Source organism: Macaca mulatta, chromosome 19, assembly GCF_049350105.2.
Source record: "Macaca mulatta isolate MMU2019108-1 chromosome 19, T2T-MMU8v2.0, whole genome shotgun sequence".
NCBI lineage: Eukaryota > Metazoa > Chordata > Mammalia > Primates > Cercopithecidae > Macaca > Macaca mulatta.
This window is the reverse complement of record NC_133424.1, coordinates 15,394,027-15,413,327: the sequence shown is the minus strand read 5'-3', so window position 1 is coordinate 15,413,327 and position 19,301 is coordinate 15,394,027. Positions and strand designations below refer to the sequence as shown.

At 50.5% G+C, this 19,301-nt stretch overlaps 1 protein-coding gene across 21 annotated transcripts in view; it reads left to right on the top strand.

Annotated features, from left to right (window-relative positions):
* Positions 1–14,433: 14,433 nt before the first annotated feature.
* ADGRE2 (adhesion G protein-coupled receptor E2) overlaps positions 14,434–19,301 on the top strand; it is a 47,015-nt gene continuing 42,147 nt past the window's right edge. For 20 of the 21 annotated variants that reach the window (XM_077975826.1, XM_077975841.1, XM_077975836.1 and 17 more), the window contains exons 1-3: positions 14,434–14,567; positions 17,431–17,481; positions 17,682–17,798. In XM_077975826.1, coding sequence (XP_077831952.1) covers positions 14,546–14,567; positions 17,431–17,481; positions 17,682–17,798 — 190 coding nt within the window. In that variant the 5' untranslated portion in view covers positions 14,434–14,545. 21 annotated transcript variants of the gene reach the window in all.

Below are 19,301 nucleotides of genomic sequence, written 5' to 3'. Positions count from 1 at the left end.
GGCTCGGCGACTCACACCTGTAATCCCAGCACTTTGGGAGGCCAAGGGAGGTGGATCACCTGAGGTCAGGAGTTTGAGACCAGCCTGGCCACCATGATGAAACTCTGTCTCTACTGAAAGTACAAAACACAAAATTAGCCGGGCGTGGTGGCGCGTGCCTGTAATCCCAGCTACTCAGGAGGCTGAGGCAGGAGAATCACTGGAACGTGGAAGGCAGAGGTTGCAGTGAGACGAGATTGCACCACTGCACTCCGGCCTAGGCAACAAGAGCGAAACTCCGTCTCAAAAAAAAAAAAAAAAGATTGCCAGCCCCACACACGAACCCCAGCCGAGCCTGCCCCCTTTGCCTTCATACCCCCAAAAGCAAAGTCTCCCCGTGTGCCCTGACAACCCCAAAAGGGACTATGCAGGGAAGAGATCTGGTTTCTCGAACATTGCTCTTGGGATCCCTGCCTGGGGGTGGCCACGAGAGAGGCTGTGGGTCTCGCTCAGCCCCAGGAGGGGAGCAGAGCCCTGTCCCTGACTCCCCGCTAGTGCAGAAGGGGTACACCCGGTCTCCACAGCCTGGCCTCAGTTCTGGGGGCTGCCTGGCTACTGGGGAGAGGGCAGAGCCTGTTGGAGCTTGTAATTAAGGTTTCAGAGGCACAGACTTAATTACTACCTTGTGAAGGGTTAATTACCCCTAATTGGTTGGGAATCAGGCAATCTTCGTGCCTTCAGAGAATCAAAATATTTTCCCTTCCTGAACTGCCCCCTCCCTTTTGCTTTTTCGAATTTTCCTGCAAGGAGGGGCACGGTGGGCTGGGGGGGTCTGGAGGATCGGAAACCACCAGTCTCCCCGCGGAGAACACACTTGCCAGGCCTGCCACAAGCAAGAGCGGGATTCAGAGGAGAAAGGTTCCCGGCCAGCTCAAGACAGGAAGACTTCCTGGAAGAGGTGACCAAGTCTTCAGGACCCCAAGTCACCCTCCCAGGTAGGCCAAGGGCTCCTAGAATTCTCTCCCACCTAGAGGGTAGCAGGGCCTGGGGAAGCTGGAGCTGATGGTTCCAGGCATGGGAATGCTGCCTAGAGTCTCAGTTTCCTCACCTGTCATATGGGGCCAAGGCTGCGATGCGCCAGGCAGAGTGAGCAGGAAATGAAGGCTGTCCCTGGAGAAGAAATCCTGGTGGGCACCAAGGAAGCAGCACTCATCCACAGCTCATCCAGCTTATTGCTTCTCTGCCTGGGTTTGTAGTAATGTAAGCATTAGGGCCTGCCCACTTCCCAGCCCTCATCTCCCTGCCTTCCTCCTAACCGCCTTGATGGGCTTTGGATATACCACACTGGCTCCCAATTCAGAGCCTTTGTCCCTGGAGTTCCCCTTGCCTGGCTTACTCTCCCCCTGATGGTGCTGCGTATGAGAAGCTTTTGTCCTGAAATGTCACCTCCTCCTGGGAGCCTTCCCTGACCACCCTGTCTCCCCCTGAACCACTCCCTGCTGAGAATTCTCCAGCTTATTACACTTTTACCTCCCTCTTGCTCTCTCTCTCTCTCTGTCTCTCTCTCTCTCTCTGTTTCTTGTTTTTGTTGTTGTTGTTTGTTTGTTTTGTTTTGTTTTTTGAGATGGAGTGGCACAATCTCGGCTCACTGCAACCTGAGCCTCCCGGGTTCAAGTGATTCTCAGGCCTCAGCCTCCCCAGTAACTGGGATTATAGGCGTGCACCACCACACCCAGCTAATTTTTTATGTTTTTAGTAGAAGCAGGGTTTCACCATGTTGGTCAGGCTGGTCTCGAACTCTTGACCTCAAGTGATCCGCCCACCTCAGCCTCCCAAAGTGCTGGGATTACAGGCGTGAGCCACCACGCCCAGCCCTCGCTCTCTTTTTTTAGACACAGGGTCTCAGTCTGTTGCCCAGGCTGGAGTGCAGTGGTGTGCTCATAGCTCACTGCAGCCTTGAACTCCTGGCCTCAGGCGATCCTCCCAAGTAGCTGGGACTACAAGCACGCACCACCACATCGGGTAATTTTAAAATTGTTTTTTGTAGCAATGGGGTCTTGCTATGTCACCCAGGCTGGTCTCAAACTTTTGGCCTCAAGAGATCCTTCTGCCTCTGCCTCCCAAAGTGCTGGGATTACAGGCATGAGCCACTGCCCCTGGCCACACTTGTACCTCTCTTATGTAAATTGCCTTGTTGAGATCCTGGCTGGGTCTCAACAAGGGCCCAGTTTCCTCATCTGTGAAATGGGGGTGATGACAACAGCCCTCTCAGAGTTTCAGACCTGACTGTGGTGGCCATGGGGGTCTGGTGGGCAAGGAGTGAACTTGGGGGATTGTAGGCAAAGCTTTGGGACAGGGGACCAGAGGCCAGAGCAGGGCAAGTGAGCAAGGCTCCGTGATGGGTCAGTCGTAAGGGGTTAGAGGACTGACACAGCGTCTCACACCTGTAATTCCAGCACTTTGGGAGGCCGAGGTGGGTGGATCACTTGAGGTCAGGAGTTCGAGACCAACCAGGGGAACATGGTGAAACCCTGTCTCTACTAAAAATACAAAAATTAGAGGCTAGGCGCAGTGGCTCACGCCTGTAATCGCAACACTCTGGGAGGCCAAGGTGGGTGGATTACAAGGTCAGGAGTTTGAGACCATCCTGGCCAACATGGTGAAACCCCATCTCTACTAAAACTGCAAAAATTAGCTGGGCGTGGTGGCGTGCCCCTGTAGTCCCAGCTACTCGGGAGGCTGAGGCAAGAGAATTGCTTGAACCCGGGAGGCGGAGGTTGCAGTGAGCCAAGATCATGCCACTGCGCTCTAGCCTGGGAGACAGAGAGACTCAGCCCCGAAGGAAAAAAAATATATATATATACACACATACCCACACACACACATATATATGTATATATAGAAATAGAAAGAAGGAAGGAGGCTGGGCGTGGTGACTCTCTCAGCTGTGGCACCATCATGGTTCCATTGCAGCCTCAATTCCCAGGCTTGAGTGATCCTCCGTCCTTATTTTTTAATTTTTTTTTAAGAGATATCTCACTATGTTGCCCAGGCTGGTCTCAAACTCCTGGGCTCAAGTGAGCCTCCTGCCTCAGCCTCGCAAAGTGCTGGGATTACAGGCATGAGCCACCGTACCCGGCCAGATTACTTTGTTTGAGCCTGTGGGTCCAGCTGTCCCTGAAACCAACATATCTTAGACTTTTCAGTGACACAAACCAATAAATTATCATTATTTTTTCTTTAAGCCAATTGGGGTTTGGATTTTTTACTTGCAACTAGAATAGTCTTCAAAAATTGACCACCTCTCCCTCCCTCCTTTGCTCCCTCCCTTCCTTCTTCTCTCCCTCCCTCCTTCCTTGTTTTTTTTTTTTTTTTTTTCTCTCTCTCGAGACAGAGTCTCGCTCTGTTGCCCAGGCTGGAGTACAGTGGCATGATCTCAGCTCACTGCAACCTCCGCCTCCCAGGTTCAAGCGATTCTCCTGCTTCAGACTCCTGAGTAGCTGGGATAACAGGCATGCGCCACCACGCCCAGCTAATTTTTGTATTTTTAGTAGAGACAGGGTTTTACCATGTTGGCCAGCCTGGTCTCAAACCCCTGACCTCAGTTGATCCGCCCACCTCGGCCTCCCAAAGTGCTGGGATTACCGGCCTGAGCCACCGCATCCAGCTGAGAAACATTAATTGAGCACCTGTGGTGTGCCTGGCCCTGTTTTAGGGGCTGAGGATACAGCAGTGAACAAGACAGAAAAACCCCTGCCCTCGTGGGGCTGCCACTCTATGTAAATTCATGAATTAAAATATTCGAAGGTGATGTGCTATAGAGGAAAATAAAACAGAGGGGAAAGGTTAGAAAGGAACTGGGGGACGGAAGCTGACGTTTTAAATGGGGTTTGGTCAGGGAAGGCCTCCCTGAGGAGGTGACCTCTGAGCAAATACGTGAGGCAGACAAAAGAGTGAGAGGGGCCACGTGAGGTGGCTCATGACTGTAATCCCAGCACTTTGGGAGGCTGAAACAGGAGGATCGCTTGAGCCCAGGAGTTCAAGACCAGCCTGGCCAACATAGCAAGACCCCGTCTCTATAAAAAAATAAGAAAAATCAGCTGGGTGTGGTAGCGTGCACCTGTAGTCCCAGCTACTTGGGAGGCTGAGGCAGGTGGATCATTTGAGCCAAAGAATTTGAGGTTACAGTGAGCTATGATTGCACCACTGCACTCCAGCCTGGGCAACAGAATGAGACACCATTGAAAAAAAAAAAAGAGAGAGAGAGAAAGGAAAAAAAAAAGAGAAATAGTGAGAGTGAGATCTCTGGGGGAGGCTGGGCGCAGTGGCTCAGGCCTGTATTCCCAGCACTTTGGGAGGCTGAGGCGGGCAGATCACTTGAGGTCAGAAGTTCGAGACCAGCCTGACCAACATAGTGAAACCCCATCTCTACTAAAAATACAAAAATTATTCGGGTGTGGTGATGCACACTTGTAGTCCCAGCTTCTCGGGAAGCTGAGGCAGGGGAATGGCTTGAACCCAGGAGGCAGAGGTTGCGCTGAGCCAAGATCGTGTCGCTGCACTCCAGCCTGGGCGACAGAGCAAGACTCTGTCTCAAAAAACAAAATAATTGAAAGATAAACATTCTGAGGGAAAGGTGTTCCAGGTGAAGGGAACAGCGCATGGAAAGGCCCTGAGGCTGGACTGGGCCTGGCATATTTATTTGAGTAACAGTGAGGAAGCTGATGTGGCTGGAGCCAAGTGAATGAGGGGAAGAGAGCTGGAAGTGACAGGGCAAATCACACAGCTAAGCCTTGTGAGCCTTGGGGAAGACTGGATTGTACTGGGGGAGGTGGGAGTCATAGAAGGTTCTGGGGGAGAGGAAGAGCTTGGTCTGAACAGATTCAGGTGTTTACAGGAAGAATAGATGGCCACACCAACAAAACAGCTGTCACAGATACAGGAAGAGATTTCATATCTCCCTGCGGTTGGTTCTGTTGCCTTTTCCCACGACTCATGGGGAGAGGCACCAGTGGGGCGAGGAGCTGGGAGGACAGGCCACCCCAGAGTTCCCCATCCCAGGAGTCAGGGAGCCCCCACCCCCACCATGTCCCAGGATTGTTTGTGTTTCGCCCTCTCTAGATGGGTGGAAATGGGGTGTGGCTGGGGAGGTGGTGGGGTGGCCAGGAGGGAAGCCGGGTCCCAGAGAGGCAGGACCTGTGAAGGCATCAGAGAAGGGGGTGCCCCCTCTGAGAAGGCAAAAGGGTCTTGCTGTCTCCTTTCTCTATTTGAGTATCAAAGCCCTGCTCAAGCCCGAAGCTAAAGGGAAGGTCAAGGGTGTGGGGGCGTCAGGCTGTGGATGGCTTGGTTTAGTCACAGTTGCGATTGCACTGCCGATAAGGACCCTCGAGGCTGGACGTCAGCCCGGCCAGGGTTGGGCAACATCCTGTTGGGAAAGTCTCTTCTAGTTATGGTTTTTGCTTCTCCAGCCCTGCCCTGACCCTAGTGGGAGAGGGGAGTACACGCTGGGGAGGCAGGGGAGCACACGCTGAATGCTTGCGTAACCAGAAACAGAAATAATCCCTTTTAAATTTTCCCAAGAATAGGATATACATATGCAAAAAATAATAATAATTAAAGAACTTAGACCCTACCTCATAATCATACACAAAAAGTAACTATAAATGAGGCCAGGTGTGGTGCCTCACACCTGTAATCCCAGTACTTTGGGAGGCCGAGGTGAGGGGATCACCTGAGGTCAGGAGTTTGAGACCAGCCTGACCAACATGGTGAAACCCTGTCTCTACTAAAAATAAAAATAAAAATAAAAATGAATAAAAATAGCTGGCATGGTGGCACGCGCCTGTAATCCCGGCTACTCGGGAGGCTGAGGCAGGAGAGTTGCTTGAACTCGGGAGGTGGAGGTTGCAGTGAGCTGAGATCGCACCACTGCACTCCAGCCTGGACAAGAGTGAGACTCCATCTCAAAAAATAAAAATAAACGTAAGTATCCGTTTGAGTGTCTGCCTTCAGTTTTCTCAGGTGTATACCCAGGAACAGAATGGCTGGATCACAGGGTCGCTCTGCATGTAACTTTTTGAGGAGCCGCAAACTGCTTTCTATGCTTAGAAAGAAGTGAAAGGGAGGGAGCTCCAGCCGAGGCACAGATCCCTGGGGATGGACTGATTCTCACCAACGCTTTCCCATCGCTTCTTTCTGCAACTGGCTGGGACTGGCAGTGCCATCTGTGGCCCTATTTCTCGGGAACCCACAAGCCCACAACAGAAGAGGCCCAGATGCATGAGGAGGGGTTGACCCGGGTGGGCACCCAGCCTAAATAAGCCCCCTTCCTCCCCTGCCCTTCCCCACCCATCCAAAGTCAAGGGAAGGATTCTGAGACCTCCGTCCTCCCAGTACCCCCTGAGACCTCCGTCCTCCCAGTACCCCCAGAAGCCTGACCCCATCCTTATCGGGACATCGGCACCACCCAGCTCAGAAGTCTTTGCAAAAGGGAAAGACACTGAGAGCTGCAAGAAAGTGACAAAAATGCCACCAAGTGTCACACAGCATTCCTAGTTCGGAGCTTCTTGTTGGCTCCCACCAGTTCCCCACCCCCACAGCCACCCGCCCCCTCGCCCCGAGCTGTTCCCCTCCCCCACCCTACTCTCTCCTTTGCTTCCTCTAAATGCTTCTCCTTAAAACCTGCAAACATTTTAAAATTCTTTTTTAAATAGTTGTATAGAGCCTCAGGTTTATAGAATCCATGAAACAGTATAATTCTTGGGACCATCGGTCTATCCATGGTCAACTTTATTTTACTTATTTTCTGAGACAGTCTCACTCTGTGGCCCAGGCTGGAGTGCAGTGGCGAGATCATAGCTCACTGCAACCTTGAACTCCTGGGCTCAAGAGATCCTCCCACCTCAGCCCCTTGAGTAACTGGGATTACAGGCACACGCCACCACTCCTGGCTAATTTTTGCATTTTTTTGTAGAGACAGGGTTTTACCATATTGCCCAGGCTGGTCTCAAACTCCCGGCTCGGCCTCCCAAAGTGCTGAGATCACAGGCGTAAGCCACTCTCCCTGGCTGATTTTATCTTCCTTGATACGAACTCTTTTCAGAATTCTCTTTATTTTTGCTTTGGTCTCTGATAAAATCACATCTGCATATAACCACAAAACACCACATACCTGCGTTACATGGCATTATGTTAAACAGCCATCATTTTGGCTGGGCGCAGTGATTCATGTCCGTCTCTACTAAAAATAAAAAAAAAAATTAGCCAGGTATGGTGGCGGGCACCTGTAATCCCAGCTACTTGGGAGGCTGAGGCAGGAGAATGGCTTGAACCTGGGGGGCAGAGGTTGCAGTGAGCTGAGATTGTGCCACTGCACTCCAGTCTGTTGACAGAGCAAGAGACTCAAAAAAAAAAAAAAAAAAAAAAAAAAAAGCCATCATTTTAGGAAACATTTGCATGTGGAAACTTCTATGCAAATTGTTCACAGTTTGTGGGAATAAAGAATTTTGCTTTGCAAAAAAAATAAGTAAATTTAAAAATAAATTTGCATATCATTCACCAAGAAATGAGACGTGACCTTGTTCCCATGCTCCCATCTTTATCTTGCTGATTACCACCACCCCAAATATTCTTTGCCCCTTATTTCTTTGCTCAGTTAACTCATTTTTTACTTTATTTATTTTTGAGACAGGGTCTTGCTCTGTCACCCAGGCTGGAGTGCAGTGGCATGATCACACACAGCTCACTGCCGCCTCAAATTCCTGGCCTCAAGCCACCCTCCCACTTCAGCCTCCTGAGTAGCTGGGACTACAGGTGCGAGTCACCACGCCTGGCAAATTTTTTATTTTTATTTTTGTAGAGATGGGGGGTCTCACTATGCTGCCCAGGAAGGTCTCGAACTCCTGGGCTCAAGCGATCCTCCTGCCTTGGCATCCCCAAGTAGCTGAGATTATGAGCATGAGCCACTGCACCTGGCCCAGCCTCGTTTATTTTTGTTTGTTTGTTTGTTTATGTTTATGTATTTTTTTATTTTATTTTGTTTTATTTTATTTAGACTGAGTCTCGCTCTTGTCTCTCAGGCTGGAGCGCAGTGGCGCAATCTCAGCTCACTGCAACCTCTGCCTTCCGGGTTCAAGCAATTCTCCTGCTTTAGCCTCCCAAGTACCTGGGATTACAGGCATGCAACCACCACACCCGGCTAATTTTTGTACTTTTAGTAGAGACCGGGTTTCGCCATATTGGCCAGGCTGGTCTTGAACTCTTGACCTCAGGTGATCCGCCCGCCTCGGCCTCTCAAAGTGGTGGAATTATAAGCGTGAGTCACCACACCTGGCTGCTTTGTTTATCTTTTAAAGTCTTCTTGCGTATGTTTGTATCCTGAAAACAAATCTCATTTTATTATCTTTGTGTCTGAGCTTTTTCGCAAGGTGGCTTTTTCCTGTGGGGCTTTGGAGACTTTTTCTGCTCAAGATTCTACTATGGAATCTGTCTCACTGCAATTTAAGACTTCCCCCACCCCGCCCGCCCGACTTCATTCAGAAAGGGGTGTGGCTGGGCATGGTGGTGTGCACCTGTAATCCCAGCATTTTGGGAGGCTGAGGTGGGCGGTTCACTTGAGGGTCAGGAGATTGAGACCAGCCTGGCCAACGTAGTGAACGTGGTGAAACCCCATCTTTACTAAAAGTACAAAAATTAGCTGGGCGTGGTGGCGTGTGCCTGTAATCCCAGCTACTGAGCAAGATTCCATCCCCCTTGCCAAAAAAAAAAAAAAGTAAAAAATTAGCCAGGCATGGCAGCATGTGCCTGTAGTCCCAGCTACTTGGGAGGCTGAGGCAGGAGGATCTCATGAGCCCAGGATGTGCAGGCTGCCTTAAGCCATAACTGTGCCACTGTGCTCCAGCCTGGGTAACAGAGACCCCATCTCTAAAATAATAATAATAATAAATTATACTAATATAATTAATAATACCATTATTATTATTATTGCTTGGAAAATCTTGGGTTGATTATTTTTTTTTGAAACGGAGTCTCGCTCTATCGCCCAGGCTGGAGTGCAATGACGCGATCTCAGCTCACTGCAACCTACATCTCCTGGGCTCAAGCAATTCTCCTGCCTCGGCCTCCCAAGTAGCTGGGATTACAGGCAATCTTAGGTTACTTCTGAGTTGAGCAACCTGGGGCCAGTGGCCTGAAACCCCCAGATGCCAGTTCCCCTTTTGACAAATGAGGACCACGTTCCCGACCCCATCATTGCAGAATAAAAGTCATGAGGTTGTCCAGAAGCTGCAAAATAGGTCAGCCGGACTGAGACTTCAGGATGAAGAGAAGGCAGAGAAACATAGGCAGATACCCCGGCAGGGACCGGATCAGCAAGGCTGAAGGAGGCTTCCCCTAGCTGGGCGGCAGTGGAGGGGCAGGAGTACTGATTTGCATGGTTTACCATATGGGGCTCCGCTCAGTACAGGCTCTGTGCTCGTGCTCTGCAGAGAACAAGACAAAAGTCACCCAGGGGGCTGAGAGCCTAATGCGGCTCGAGGGCAGATGGTTGCAAGGGAAGAAGAGAGATGGTGAGAAGTACAGGAGAGACTCAAGAAAGCCTCGGGGCAGCCGGGCGCGATGGCTCAAGCCTGTAATCCCAGCACTTTGGGAGGCTGAGACGGGCAGATCACGAGGTCAGGAGATCGAGACCATCCTGGCTAACACGGTGAAATCCCGTCTCTACTAAAAAAATACAAAAAACTAGCCGGGCGAGGTGGCGGGCGCCTGTAGTCCCAGCTACTCGGGAGGCTGAGGCAGGAGAATGGCGTGAACCCGGGAGGCAGAGCTTGCAGTGAGCTGAGATCTGGCCACTGCACTCCAGTCTGGGCGACAGAGCGAGACTGCGTCTCAAAGAAAAAAAAAAAAAAAAGCCTCGGGGCATGGTGACTCACGCCTGTAATCCCAGCACGTTGGGAGGCTGAGGCGGGTGGATCATTTGAGGACAGGAGTTCAAGACCAGCCTGGCCAACATGGTGAAACTCTGTCTCTACTAAATATACAAAAAACTAGCTAGGCATGGTGGTTGCATGCCTGTAATCCCAGCTACTTGGAAGGCTGAGGCGGAAGAATCACTTGAACCTGGGAGGCAGAGCTTGCAGTGAGCTGAGATCACGCCACTGCACTCCAGCAATCTAGGTGACAGAGTGAGACTTCATCTGAAAAAAAAAAAAAAAAAAGCCAGGAAGGGTTTTGGAGTGCTGAGGATGGGAGGAGTTTACATTTTGGATGAGGCGTGTAGGTCAAAATATGTTTCAGCCAAAAGTTGAAGAGAGAAGGGAGCGAACCCCGAGGTTATTCAGGGTAAGAGTGTTTCAGGGTCAGGCACAGTGGCTCATGCCTGTAATCCCAGGACTTTGGGAGTCTAAGGCGGGTGGATCACAAGTTCAGGAGTTCAAGACCAGCCTGGCCAACATGGTGAAACCCTGTCTCCACTAAAAATACAAAAATTAGCTAGAGGCGGTGGCATGTGCCAATAACCCCAGCTACTAGGGAGGCTGAGACAGGAGAATTGCTTGTACCCAGGAGGCAGAGGTTGCAGTGAGACGAGATAGTGCCACTGCACTCCAGCCTGGGTGACAGAGCAAGACTCTGTCTCAGAAAAAAATAATAATAATAAATAATAAAAATAAATAAAATAAAAATTTTAAAAGGATGTTTCAGGCCGGGTATGGTGGCTCAAGCCTGTAATCCCAGCACTTTTGGGACACCAAGGCTTGCAGATCACTTGAAGCCAGAAGTTCGAGACCAGCCTGACCAACATAGCGAAACTCTGTCTCTACTAAAAATACAAAAATCAGCCGGGCATGGTGACTTGCACCTGTAATTCCAGCTAATTGGGAGGCTGAGGCAGGAGAATCTCTTGAACCCAGGAGTCAATATAAATAAATGAATGAATAAATCTATAATAAAATAAAATAAAAATATAAAAATTAGCCAGGTGTGGTCGTGGGCACCTGTAGTCCCAGGTACTTGGGAGGCTGAGGCAGGAGAATCGCTTGAACCCGGGAGGCGGAGGTTGCAGTGAGCTGAGATGGCGCTCTTGCACTCCGGCCTGGGCAATAGCAGACTCTGTCTCTAAAATAAAGTAAAATAAAATAAAATAAAAAAGTGTCAATGATCACCATGAATGGGGGTAGGGACAACCCCCGGCGTCAGGAAGTGCCTCGTGCCTCCCTGAGATTCTGCAGACGCCAGCTGTCTGACCTCCCCGTCTGATCTGCAGAGAAGGGACGTTGAGCCCTGGGGTTCTAGCTGGAGTTTCTGGCTTTCTGAGAAAAAAAAGGCAAAATCCCTCCAGAGCTGGTCTGGCCTCTCTCCTTCCAGCTTCTGCTGATGTTCATTCCCCTCCCCCACAGCCCGTGGCCACCCCCACAGGAGTCCGGGACAGGAAGGGGTAAATTCTAGGACTGGGGATGTTTGGTTACTCCCAGGACAATAGTTCTCTGACTTCAGTCATTAGTGACTTTTTTTCCCCATTGCTGCAATCTCCCCCTTTGAACAATTGAACTATATTTTCCTTAGCATTCATCACTTCTGCATCTTGAATTTATTCGTGTAACAAGGATACTTGATTTCGGCATCCTCATTGAAAATCCCTCCTCATTGCCCCAAATAGTAGAGAAACCTAAAAATAAATATGAATATAAGGAACAGAAAACCGAGTCCTTGAATTCTGGCTGGACACAGACGCCTGCTAAGCCTCAGGGCCACGGAGGTGCAAAGACGTGTTAGCGCCCATAGAGACTCTCTCCTGGGCGCATCACAGGGACTCCGGGGCTGCGCTGCCCGCCTGTGGATCTTCTCAGCTGGGTCAGTCATTTGTGCCTCAGTTTCCTCCTCTGTCAAATGGGAATGACAACATGATTGCAGATGTTTTGAGGAGTAAATGAGTTAAAATAGATTTAAAAAATACTTAGGACCTGGTGCAAATTAAGTGCTCCATAAATAATAGCATTTTCTTGACAGCATGGCGAGATCTCGTCTCTACAGAAAAAAAAAAAAAAAAAAATTAAGGAAAAAACTAGCCAAGCATGATGGTGCACAGCTGTAGTCTCAGCTCCTCAGGAGGCTGAGGCAGGAGGACCCCTTGAACCCTGAAGTTTGAGGCTGCAGTGAGCTGTGATGGTGCCACTGCACTCCAGCCTGGGTGACAGAGTAAGATCTGTTAAAATATATATATAGCGTTTAAAAAAATTGTTATGTAGGCCAGGTGCGGTGGCTCATGCCTGTAATCCCAGCACTTTGGGAGGCCGAGGCAGGCAGATAATGAGGTCAGGAGATCAAGACCACCCTGGCTAACATGGTGAAACCGTGTCTCTACTAAATATACAGAAAAATTAGCCGGGCGTGGTGGCGGGCACCTGTAGTCCCAGCTACTTGGGAGGCTGAGGCAGGAGAATGGCGTAAACCCAGGAGGCGGAGCCTGCAGTGAGCCGAGATCATGCCACTGCACTCCAGCCTGGGCGACAGAGCAAGACTCTGTCTCAAAAAAAAAAAAACACAAAAAACACAAAAAACTATTACATAGCTCAAGAGACAAGCTAATCATATGATTTATCCAGAAAGGAAAGAACCCTCCTATCACATGATTCTCTGTCAATTAACGAAGTGCCCAGGGGCCTCAAATATAAGTTTCCCACAGGGGGAAACTGACTTAGAAAGACCAGAAAGATCCGGGGGGGTCTGCTCTGTGCAGTGAAGCTTCTCTTCTTGGCGCCTGCCTGGCATCGGAAGGGGGCCCCTTCTTCCTTCCTGGTCTCCTGTGTGGACACTGTAATGCCTCAGTTTTCTTTCTTTCTGTCTTTTTGTTTTTGACACAGGATCTCACCCAAGCTGGATTGCAGTGGCACCATCACAGCTCAAACTCCCCAGCTCGGGTGATCCTCCCTGCCGCAGCCTCATGAGTCATAGTAGTTGGGACCACAGACATCTGCCACCAGCCTGGATGATTTTTTTTCTTTTTTTGAGAAGCAGAGTTTTGCCATGTTGCCCAGGCTGGTCTCAAACTCCTGAGCTCAAGCAATCCTCCTGCCTCGGTCTCCCAGAGTGCTGGGATCACAGGTGTGGAGAAATAGGAACACTTTTACACTGTTGGTGGGAGTGTGAATTAGTTCAGCCATTGTGGAAGACGGTATGGCGATTCCTCAAGGATCTAGAACTAGAAATACCATTTGACCCAGCAATCCCATTACTGAGTATATACCCAAAGGATTATAATTCATGCTACTATAAAGACACACGTGCACATATGTTTATTGCGGCACTATTCACAATAGCAAAGACTTGGAACCAACCCCAATGTCCATCACTGATAGACTGGATTAAGAAAATGTGGCACATATACACCAGGGAATACTATGCAGCCATAAAAAAGGATGACTTCATGTCCTTTGCAGGGACATGGATAAAGCTGGAAACCATCATTCTCCGCAAACTAACACAGAAACAGAAGACCAAATACCGCATGTTCTCATTCATAGGTGGGAACTGAACAATTAGAAAACTTGGACACAGGGCGGGGAACATCACACACCAGGGCCTGTGGTGGAGTAGGGGGAAGGGGAGAGAAGGTTCGTCAGAGCCACGTGGTGGAAACTCCAGTAGAGGGTTTTCTAAAGCAGGTTGCACTTCATTCTTGCTGAGCTAGTGCACGTGTGTGTGTGTGTCTGTGTGTGTGTGTCTGTGTGTGTGTCTGTGTGTGTGTGTCTGTGTGTCTGTGTGTGTGTGTCTGTGTGTGTGTGTGTGTGTCTGTGTGTGTGTCTGTGTGTGTGTGTCTGTGTGTCTGTGTGTGTCTGTGTGTGTGTGTCTGTGTGTGTGTGTGTCTGTGTGTGTGTGTGTGTGTGTGTGTGTCTGTGTGTGTGTCTGTGTGTGTCTGTGTGTGTGTGTGTGTGTGTGTGTGTCTGTGTGTGTGTGTGTGTGTGTGTCTGTGTCTGTGTGTGTGTGTGTGTCTGTGTGTGTGTCTGTGTGTGTGTGTCTGTGTGTGTCTGTGTGTCTGTGTGTGTGTGTCTGTGTGTGTGTGTGTGTCTGTGTGTGTGTGTGTCTGTGTGTGTGTGTGTGTGTCTGTGTGTGTGTCTGTGTGTGTGTCTGTGTGTGTCTGTGTGTGTGTGCGTGTGTGTGTGTGTGTGTGTCTGTGTGTGTGTGTCTGTGTGTGTGTGTGTCTGTGTGTGTGTGTGTGTGTGTGTCTGTGTGTGTGTGTCTGTGTGTGTGTGTGTGTGTCTGTGTGTGTGCGTGCGTGTGTGCGTGTGTGTGTGTGTCTGTGTGTGTGTGTGTGTGTGTGTTTGCAGCGCCCCTGGGTCTGTGTTTTTATTGCACTTTCCTGCTGGTTTCCAGCTGCACCGCCAGTTCCGGGGAGGGCCCTGGGCCAGCGGCTGTCAGTCCCCACCTCCTTCATAAAGTCCTGGCCTCGGGACAGTCCGCACAGCCGCCCAGCCTGAGACGGGGCAGCCCGCAGAGCTGCCCAGCCTGGGGAGACAGGACAGACCTGTCCCACTCACTCTTTCCCCTGCCGCTCCTGCCGGCAGCTCGAACCATGGGAGGCCGCGTCTTTCTCGGTAAGTACTTGGGGCCCCGCTGGGAGGGGCGAGGAAGCTCCAGCGGTACCTTTGGCTGCGTCTGAGAAACGGGAGGCGCCGCTGGTGGCTGTGGGGCCTGCGATGGAGGAAGCCACATGGTCAAGCAGGCACTCTCGGCACATGGGGAGAGGGGCTGGTTGTGCTTGGACACCCCCACACTCCGGCAGGACACTCTAGGGTGCGCTCGGAGCCTGCTACTCTGCCGGAGGTATCCTCAAGCTTTCTACTGGAGCCAATTTGGCATCTGCTCCCTAAGAGGGGAAACTGAGGCACGGGGGAAGGAAAGGGGCAAAAAGTGAGTGCTGGGACCCCAGAGCCACTGCTCTTAATATAGCGCATAGAAAGACATGGGCCGGGCGGGAGAGGGGGGAGGCGGGGAAAATAGTGGCCAGGACTTCCCCACTGCAGGTACCCCCAGCTTCTCCCTCTCTTTCTCTCTCTCTCTCTCTGTCTCTCTCTCTCTTCTTCTGTCTCTCTTTCAGTCTATCTCTCTAATCTCTGTTTTCGCTCCACCTCTGCCTCTTTGTCTGTCTGTCTCTCTCTCTGGTGAACAGCAAGGAGAACCCTAGGTCTCCATCTCTAAAGCCGCTGATGATCTGAGGGGGGTCCCCCAGGACATGCCTTGGGAAGGGGAACCCCTTGAACGCTGGGCACTGCAGCTCCACATGCACCCCAACAGGCGGTCACAGCGTTTTCCTGTGGGAGGGGCGCTCAGGGGGTGAAATATCACCACTGGGTTTCAGGATGGGCCGCCAGGGCTGCTGGCGGTTGTGATTGTGGTGTGTGTGCACCTGTGTCTCTGAGGAAGCATGCGGGTCCAGGGCATCTTAGAACCTGGGGGATCCAGCGCTGTCATTTTTTTTTTTTTTTTTTTTTCTGAGACAGAGTCTTGCTCTGTCACCCAGGCTGGAGTGCAGTGGGGCAATCTCAGCTTGCTGCAACTTCTGCCTCCTGGGTTCAAGCGATTCTCCTGCCTCACTCTCCCAAGTAGTTGGGTAACAAGAGCCTGCCACCATGCCCAGCTAATGTTTTGTATTTTTAGTAGAGACGGGGTTTCACCATATTGGACAGGCTGGTCTCAAACTCCCGACCTCAGGTGATCTGCCCACCTCGGCCTCCCAAAGTGCTGGGATTACAGGCCTGAGCCACCGTGCCTGACCATGCCTTCATTTTTACCTAAAGAAATGAAGATGGCAGTAAATGCTCAGGCACACCAGACACCCCCAAGTCAGAAGAGTGGCAGCTGGAGCTGGGACCCCCACCAGGCTCATGGCCCTTCCCTACTTCTCAGCTCCTCCCCAAGCTGAGCTCGGGAGGTTGAGGCGGGAGGATCACTTGAGGCCAAGAGTTCAAGATCAGCCTGGGCAACAAGCAAGACTCTGTCTCTAAAATAATTTTTTAAATTATTTTTAATTTTTTTGGCCAGGCGTGATGGGTCACGCCTGTAATCCCAGCACTTTGAGAGGTCAAGGCGGGCAGATCACCTGAGGTTAGGAGTTTGAGGCCAGCCTGGCCAACATGGTGAAACCCCATCTCTACTTAAAAAATACAAAAATTAGCTGGACATGGTGGCTCATGCCTGTAATCCCAGCTACTCGGGAGGCTGAGGCAGTACAACCGCTTGAACCCGGAAGGTGGAGGTTGCAGTGGGCCAAGACTGTACCACTGCATTCCAGCCTGGGTGACAAAGGGAGACTCCGTCTCAAAAAAATAATAAATAATAAAAATAAATAAATTATTTTAAAAATTTTGAGCTGGGAGCTCAAATTTTTGAGCTGTAATCCCAGCACTTTGGGAGGCCAAAGCCAGCAGATCACCTGAAGTCAGGAGTTCGAGACCTGCCTGGCCAATGTGGTGAAACCCCATCTCTACTAAAAATACAAAAAATTAGCCAGGCATGGTGGTGGGTGCCTGTAATCCCAGCTATTTGAGAGGTTGAAGCAGGAGAATTGCTTGAACCCAGGAGGTAGAGATTGCAGTTAGCTGAGATCACACTGTTGCACTTCAGCCTGGGTGACAGAGCAAGACTCTGTCAAGAAAGAAAGAAAGAAAGAAAGGAAAGAAAGGAAGAAAGAAAGAAAAGAAAAAGAAAGAAAGAAAGAAAGAGAGAGAGAGAGAAAGAAAGAAAGAAAGAAAGAAAGAAAGAAAGAAAGAAAGAAAGAAAGAAAGAAAGAAAGAAAGAAAAAGAAAGAAAGAAAGAAAGAAGGAAAGAAAGAAAGAAAAGAAGGAAAGAAAGAAAGAAGGGAGGGAGGGAGGGAGGGGGGAAGGAAGGGAGAGAGGGGAGGGAGGGAGGGAGGGAGGGAAGGGAGGAAGGAAGAAAAGAAAGAAAGAAATAAAGGAAGGAAGGAAGGAAAAAAAGAAAAAGAAGGAAGGAAGGAAGGAAGGAAGGAAGGAAGAAAGAAAGAAAGAAAGAAAGAAAGAAAGAAAGAAAGAAAGAAAGAAAGAAAGAAAGAAAGAAAGAAAGAAAAGGAAAGAAAGAAAATTTAAAATATGGTGGTGCACACCTGTGGTCCCAGGTACTCGGGAGGCTGAGGCAGGAGGATCGCTTGAGCCTAGGAATTGGAGGCTGCAGTGAGCTATGACTGCACCCCAGGCTGGGTGACCGAGTGAGACCCTGTGTCAAACAAAACAAAACAAAACCCACCCCTATGGGGACAGGGTGACAGACTCTTTGGCTTTGAGCATCCGAGTGGGACGTGACATCTGCCCACTCTGTTTGAACGACGGGCAGGATCTCAGCCTGAGAGGGGTCAGCATCCTCCTCCCCCAAAATGCATCCCCCTTACGCCTCCTTTCCCACCTTGGGATTCCCTCTGACCCCCCTTTCCTTTCTCTGTTGCAGCATTCTGTGTCTGGCTGACTCTGCTGGGAGCTGAAACCCAGGACTCCAGGGGTGAGTCTGCTGGGAAGCAGAAAGCACAGTCCACAGCCAGAGTCTGGGGAGGGCCCTGGACCCCCGCCCAGCCCCCTTCAGCCCAGGGAAAGAGAGGCCTCATGCACGGAAACTCAGCGCCCTGCCCCATCTCCCTCAGTGCCCCCTTTTTGTGTGTCCCCTTGCCCCTCACCTTCTGACCGTGCTCCCTGCTCTTGCAGACTGTGCCCGGTGGTGCCCTGAGAACTCCTCGTGTGTCAACGCCACCGCCTGTCGCTGCAATCCAGGGTTCAGCTCTTCATCTGAGATCTTCACCTCCCCCACGGAGATTTGTGACGGTACAGAGGCTTGAGGGCAGCGCAGGGTACATCTGAGATTATGAGGCTTTGCCCAGTGCCAGTGGGGACAGAGGTTGTTGTTAGGGGCCACAGCATCACCTTCCAGACTATCATCATGGACAGAGAAAAGACAAAGAGGGCAGGCGTGGTGGCTCACGCCTGTAATCCCAGCACTTTGGGAGGCTGAGGCAGGCGGATCACTTGAGGCCAGGAGTTCAAGACCAGCCTGGGCAACATGAAGAGACCCTGCCTCTACAAAAAATACACAAAATAGCTGGGCACGGTGGCACACACCTGGAGTCCCAGCTACTCAGAAGACTGAGGCAGGAGGATTGTTTGAGCCCAGGGGTTTGAGGCTACAGTGAGCTATGATTGCACCATTGCACTCTAGCCTGGGCAACAGAATGAGATCCTGTCTCAGGGAAAAGGAAGAAACAAAGAAAGAGGCCGGGTGTGGTGGCTCACACCTGTAATTCCACCATTTTGGGAGGCCACGGTGGGCGGATCACTTGAGGTCAGGAGTTCCAGACCAACCTGGCCAATATGGTGAAACCCCATCTCTATACTAAAAACACAAAAAATTAGCCTGGTGTGGTGGTGGTCCCCTGTAATCCCAGCTACTCGGGAGCCTGAGGCAGGAGAATCACTTGAACCTGGGAGATGGAGTTTGCGGTGAGCCGAGATCATGCCACTGCACTCCAGTCTGGGCGACAAGAGCAAGACTCCATCTCAAAAAAAAAAGAGACAGAAAGAGAGAAAAAAAAAGAAGAAAAGAAAAAGAGAGAGAAGGAGGGAGTGAGGGAAAGAAAGAGAAAAGGAAAGGAGGGAGGGAGGGAGGAAGGAAGGAAGGAAGGAAGGAAGGAAGGAAGGAAGGAAGGAAGGAAGGAAAAAATATGAAGGGGGAGAAGTAAGAAGTGAATAGGCATGGCTTCCTGGAGAGAGAGAAGCTGGGTGCTCAGGAATCTGGAGTCTGTGCCTCAGTTTACCCTTAAGACTGGGGAGGGGGTACATTCTGGCCATGGGTTTTTTTCTCCCTTATTTTTCTTTTTTCTTTTCTTTTTTTTTTTTTTTTTGAGATGGAGTGCAGTGGCCCAATCTCGGCTCACTGCAACCTCCACCTTCCAGGTTCAAGCGATTCTCCTGCCTCAGCCTCCTGAGTAGCTGGGATTACAGGTGTGCACCACCACGCCTAGCTAATTTTTGTATTTTTAGTAGAGATGGGGTTTCACTATGTTGGGCAGGCTGATCTCGAACTCCTGACCTCCGGTGATCTGCCGCCCTCAGCCTCCCAAAGTGCTGGGATTACAAGTGTGAGTCACTGCACCCGGTCACCATGGGGTTTCCATTTCTACAAAAAGTCTGAGGAGAGGGATGTGGAGCTTCCTGTCCATCCCCCACCTCAGCTCTGTTCACTGTGTCCAAATCTAGGATGCCAGCCAGAGAACTGAGATCAAGTGTGGTCTTCAGGAATGGCTTGCTCCAGCTGCAGCACAGCCTGTGCAG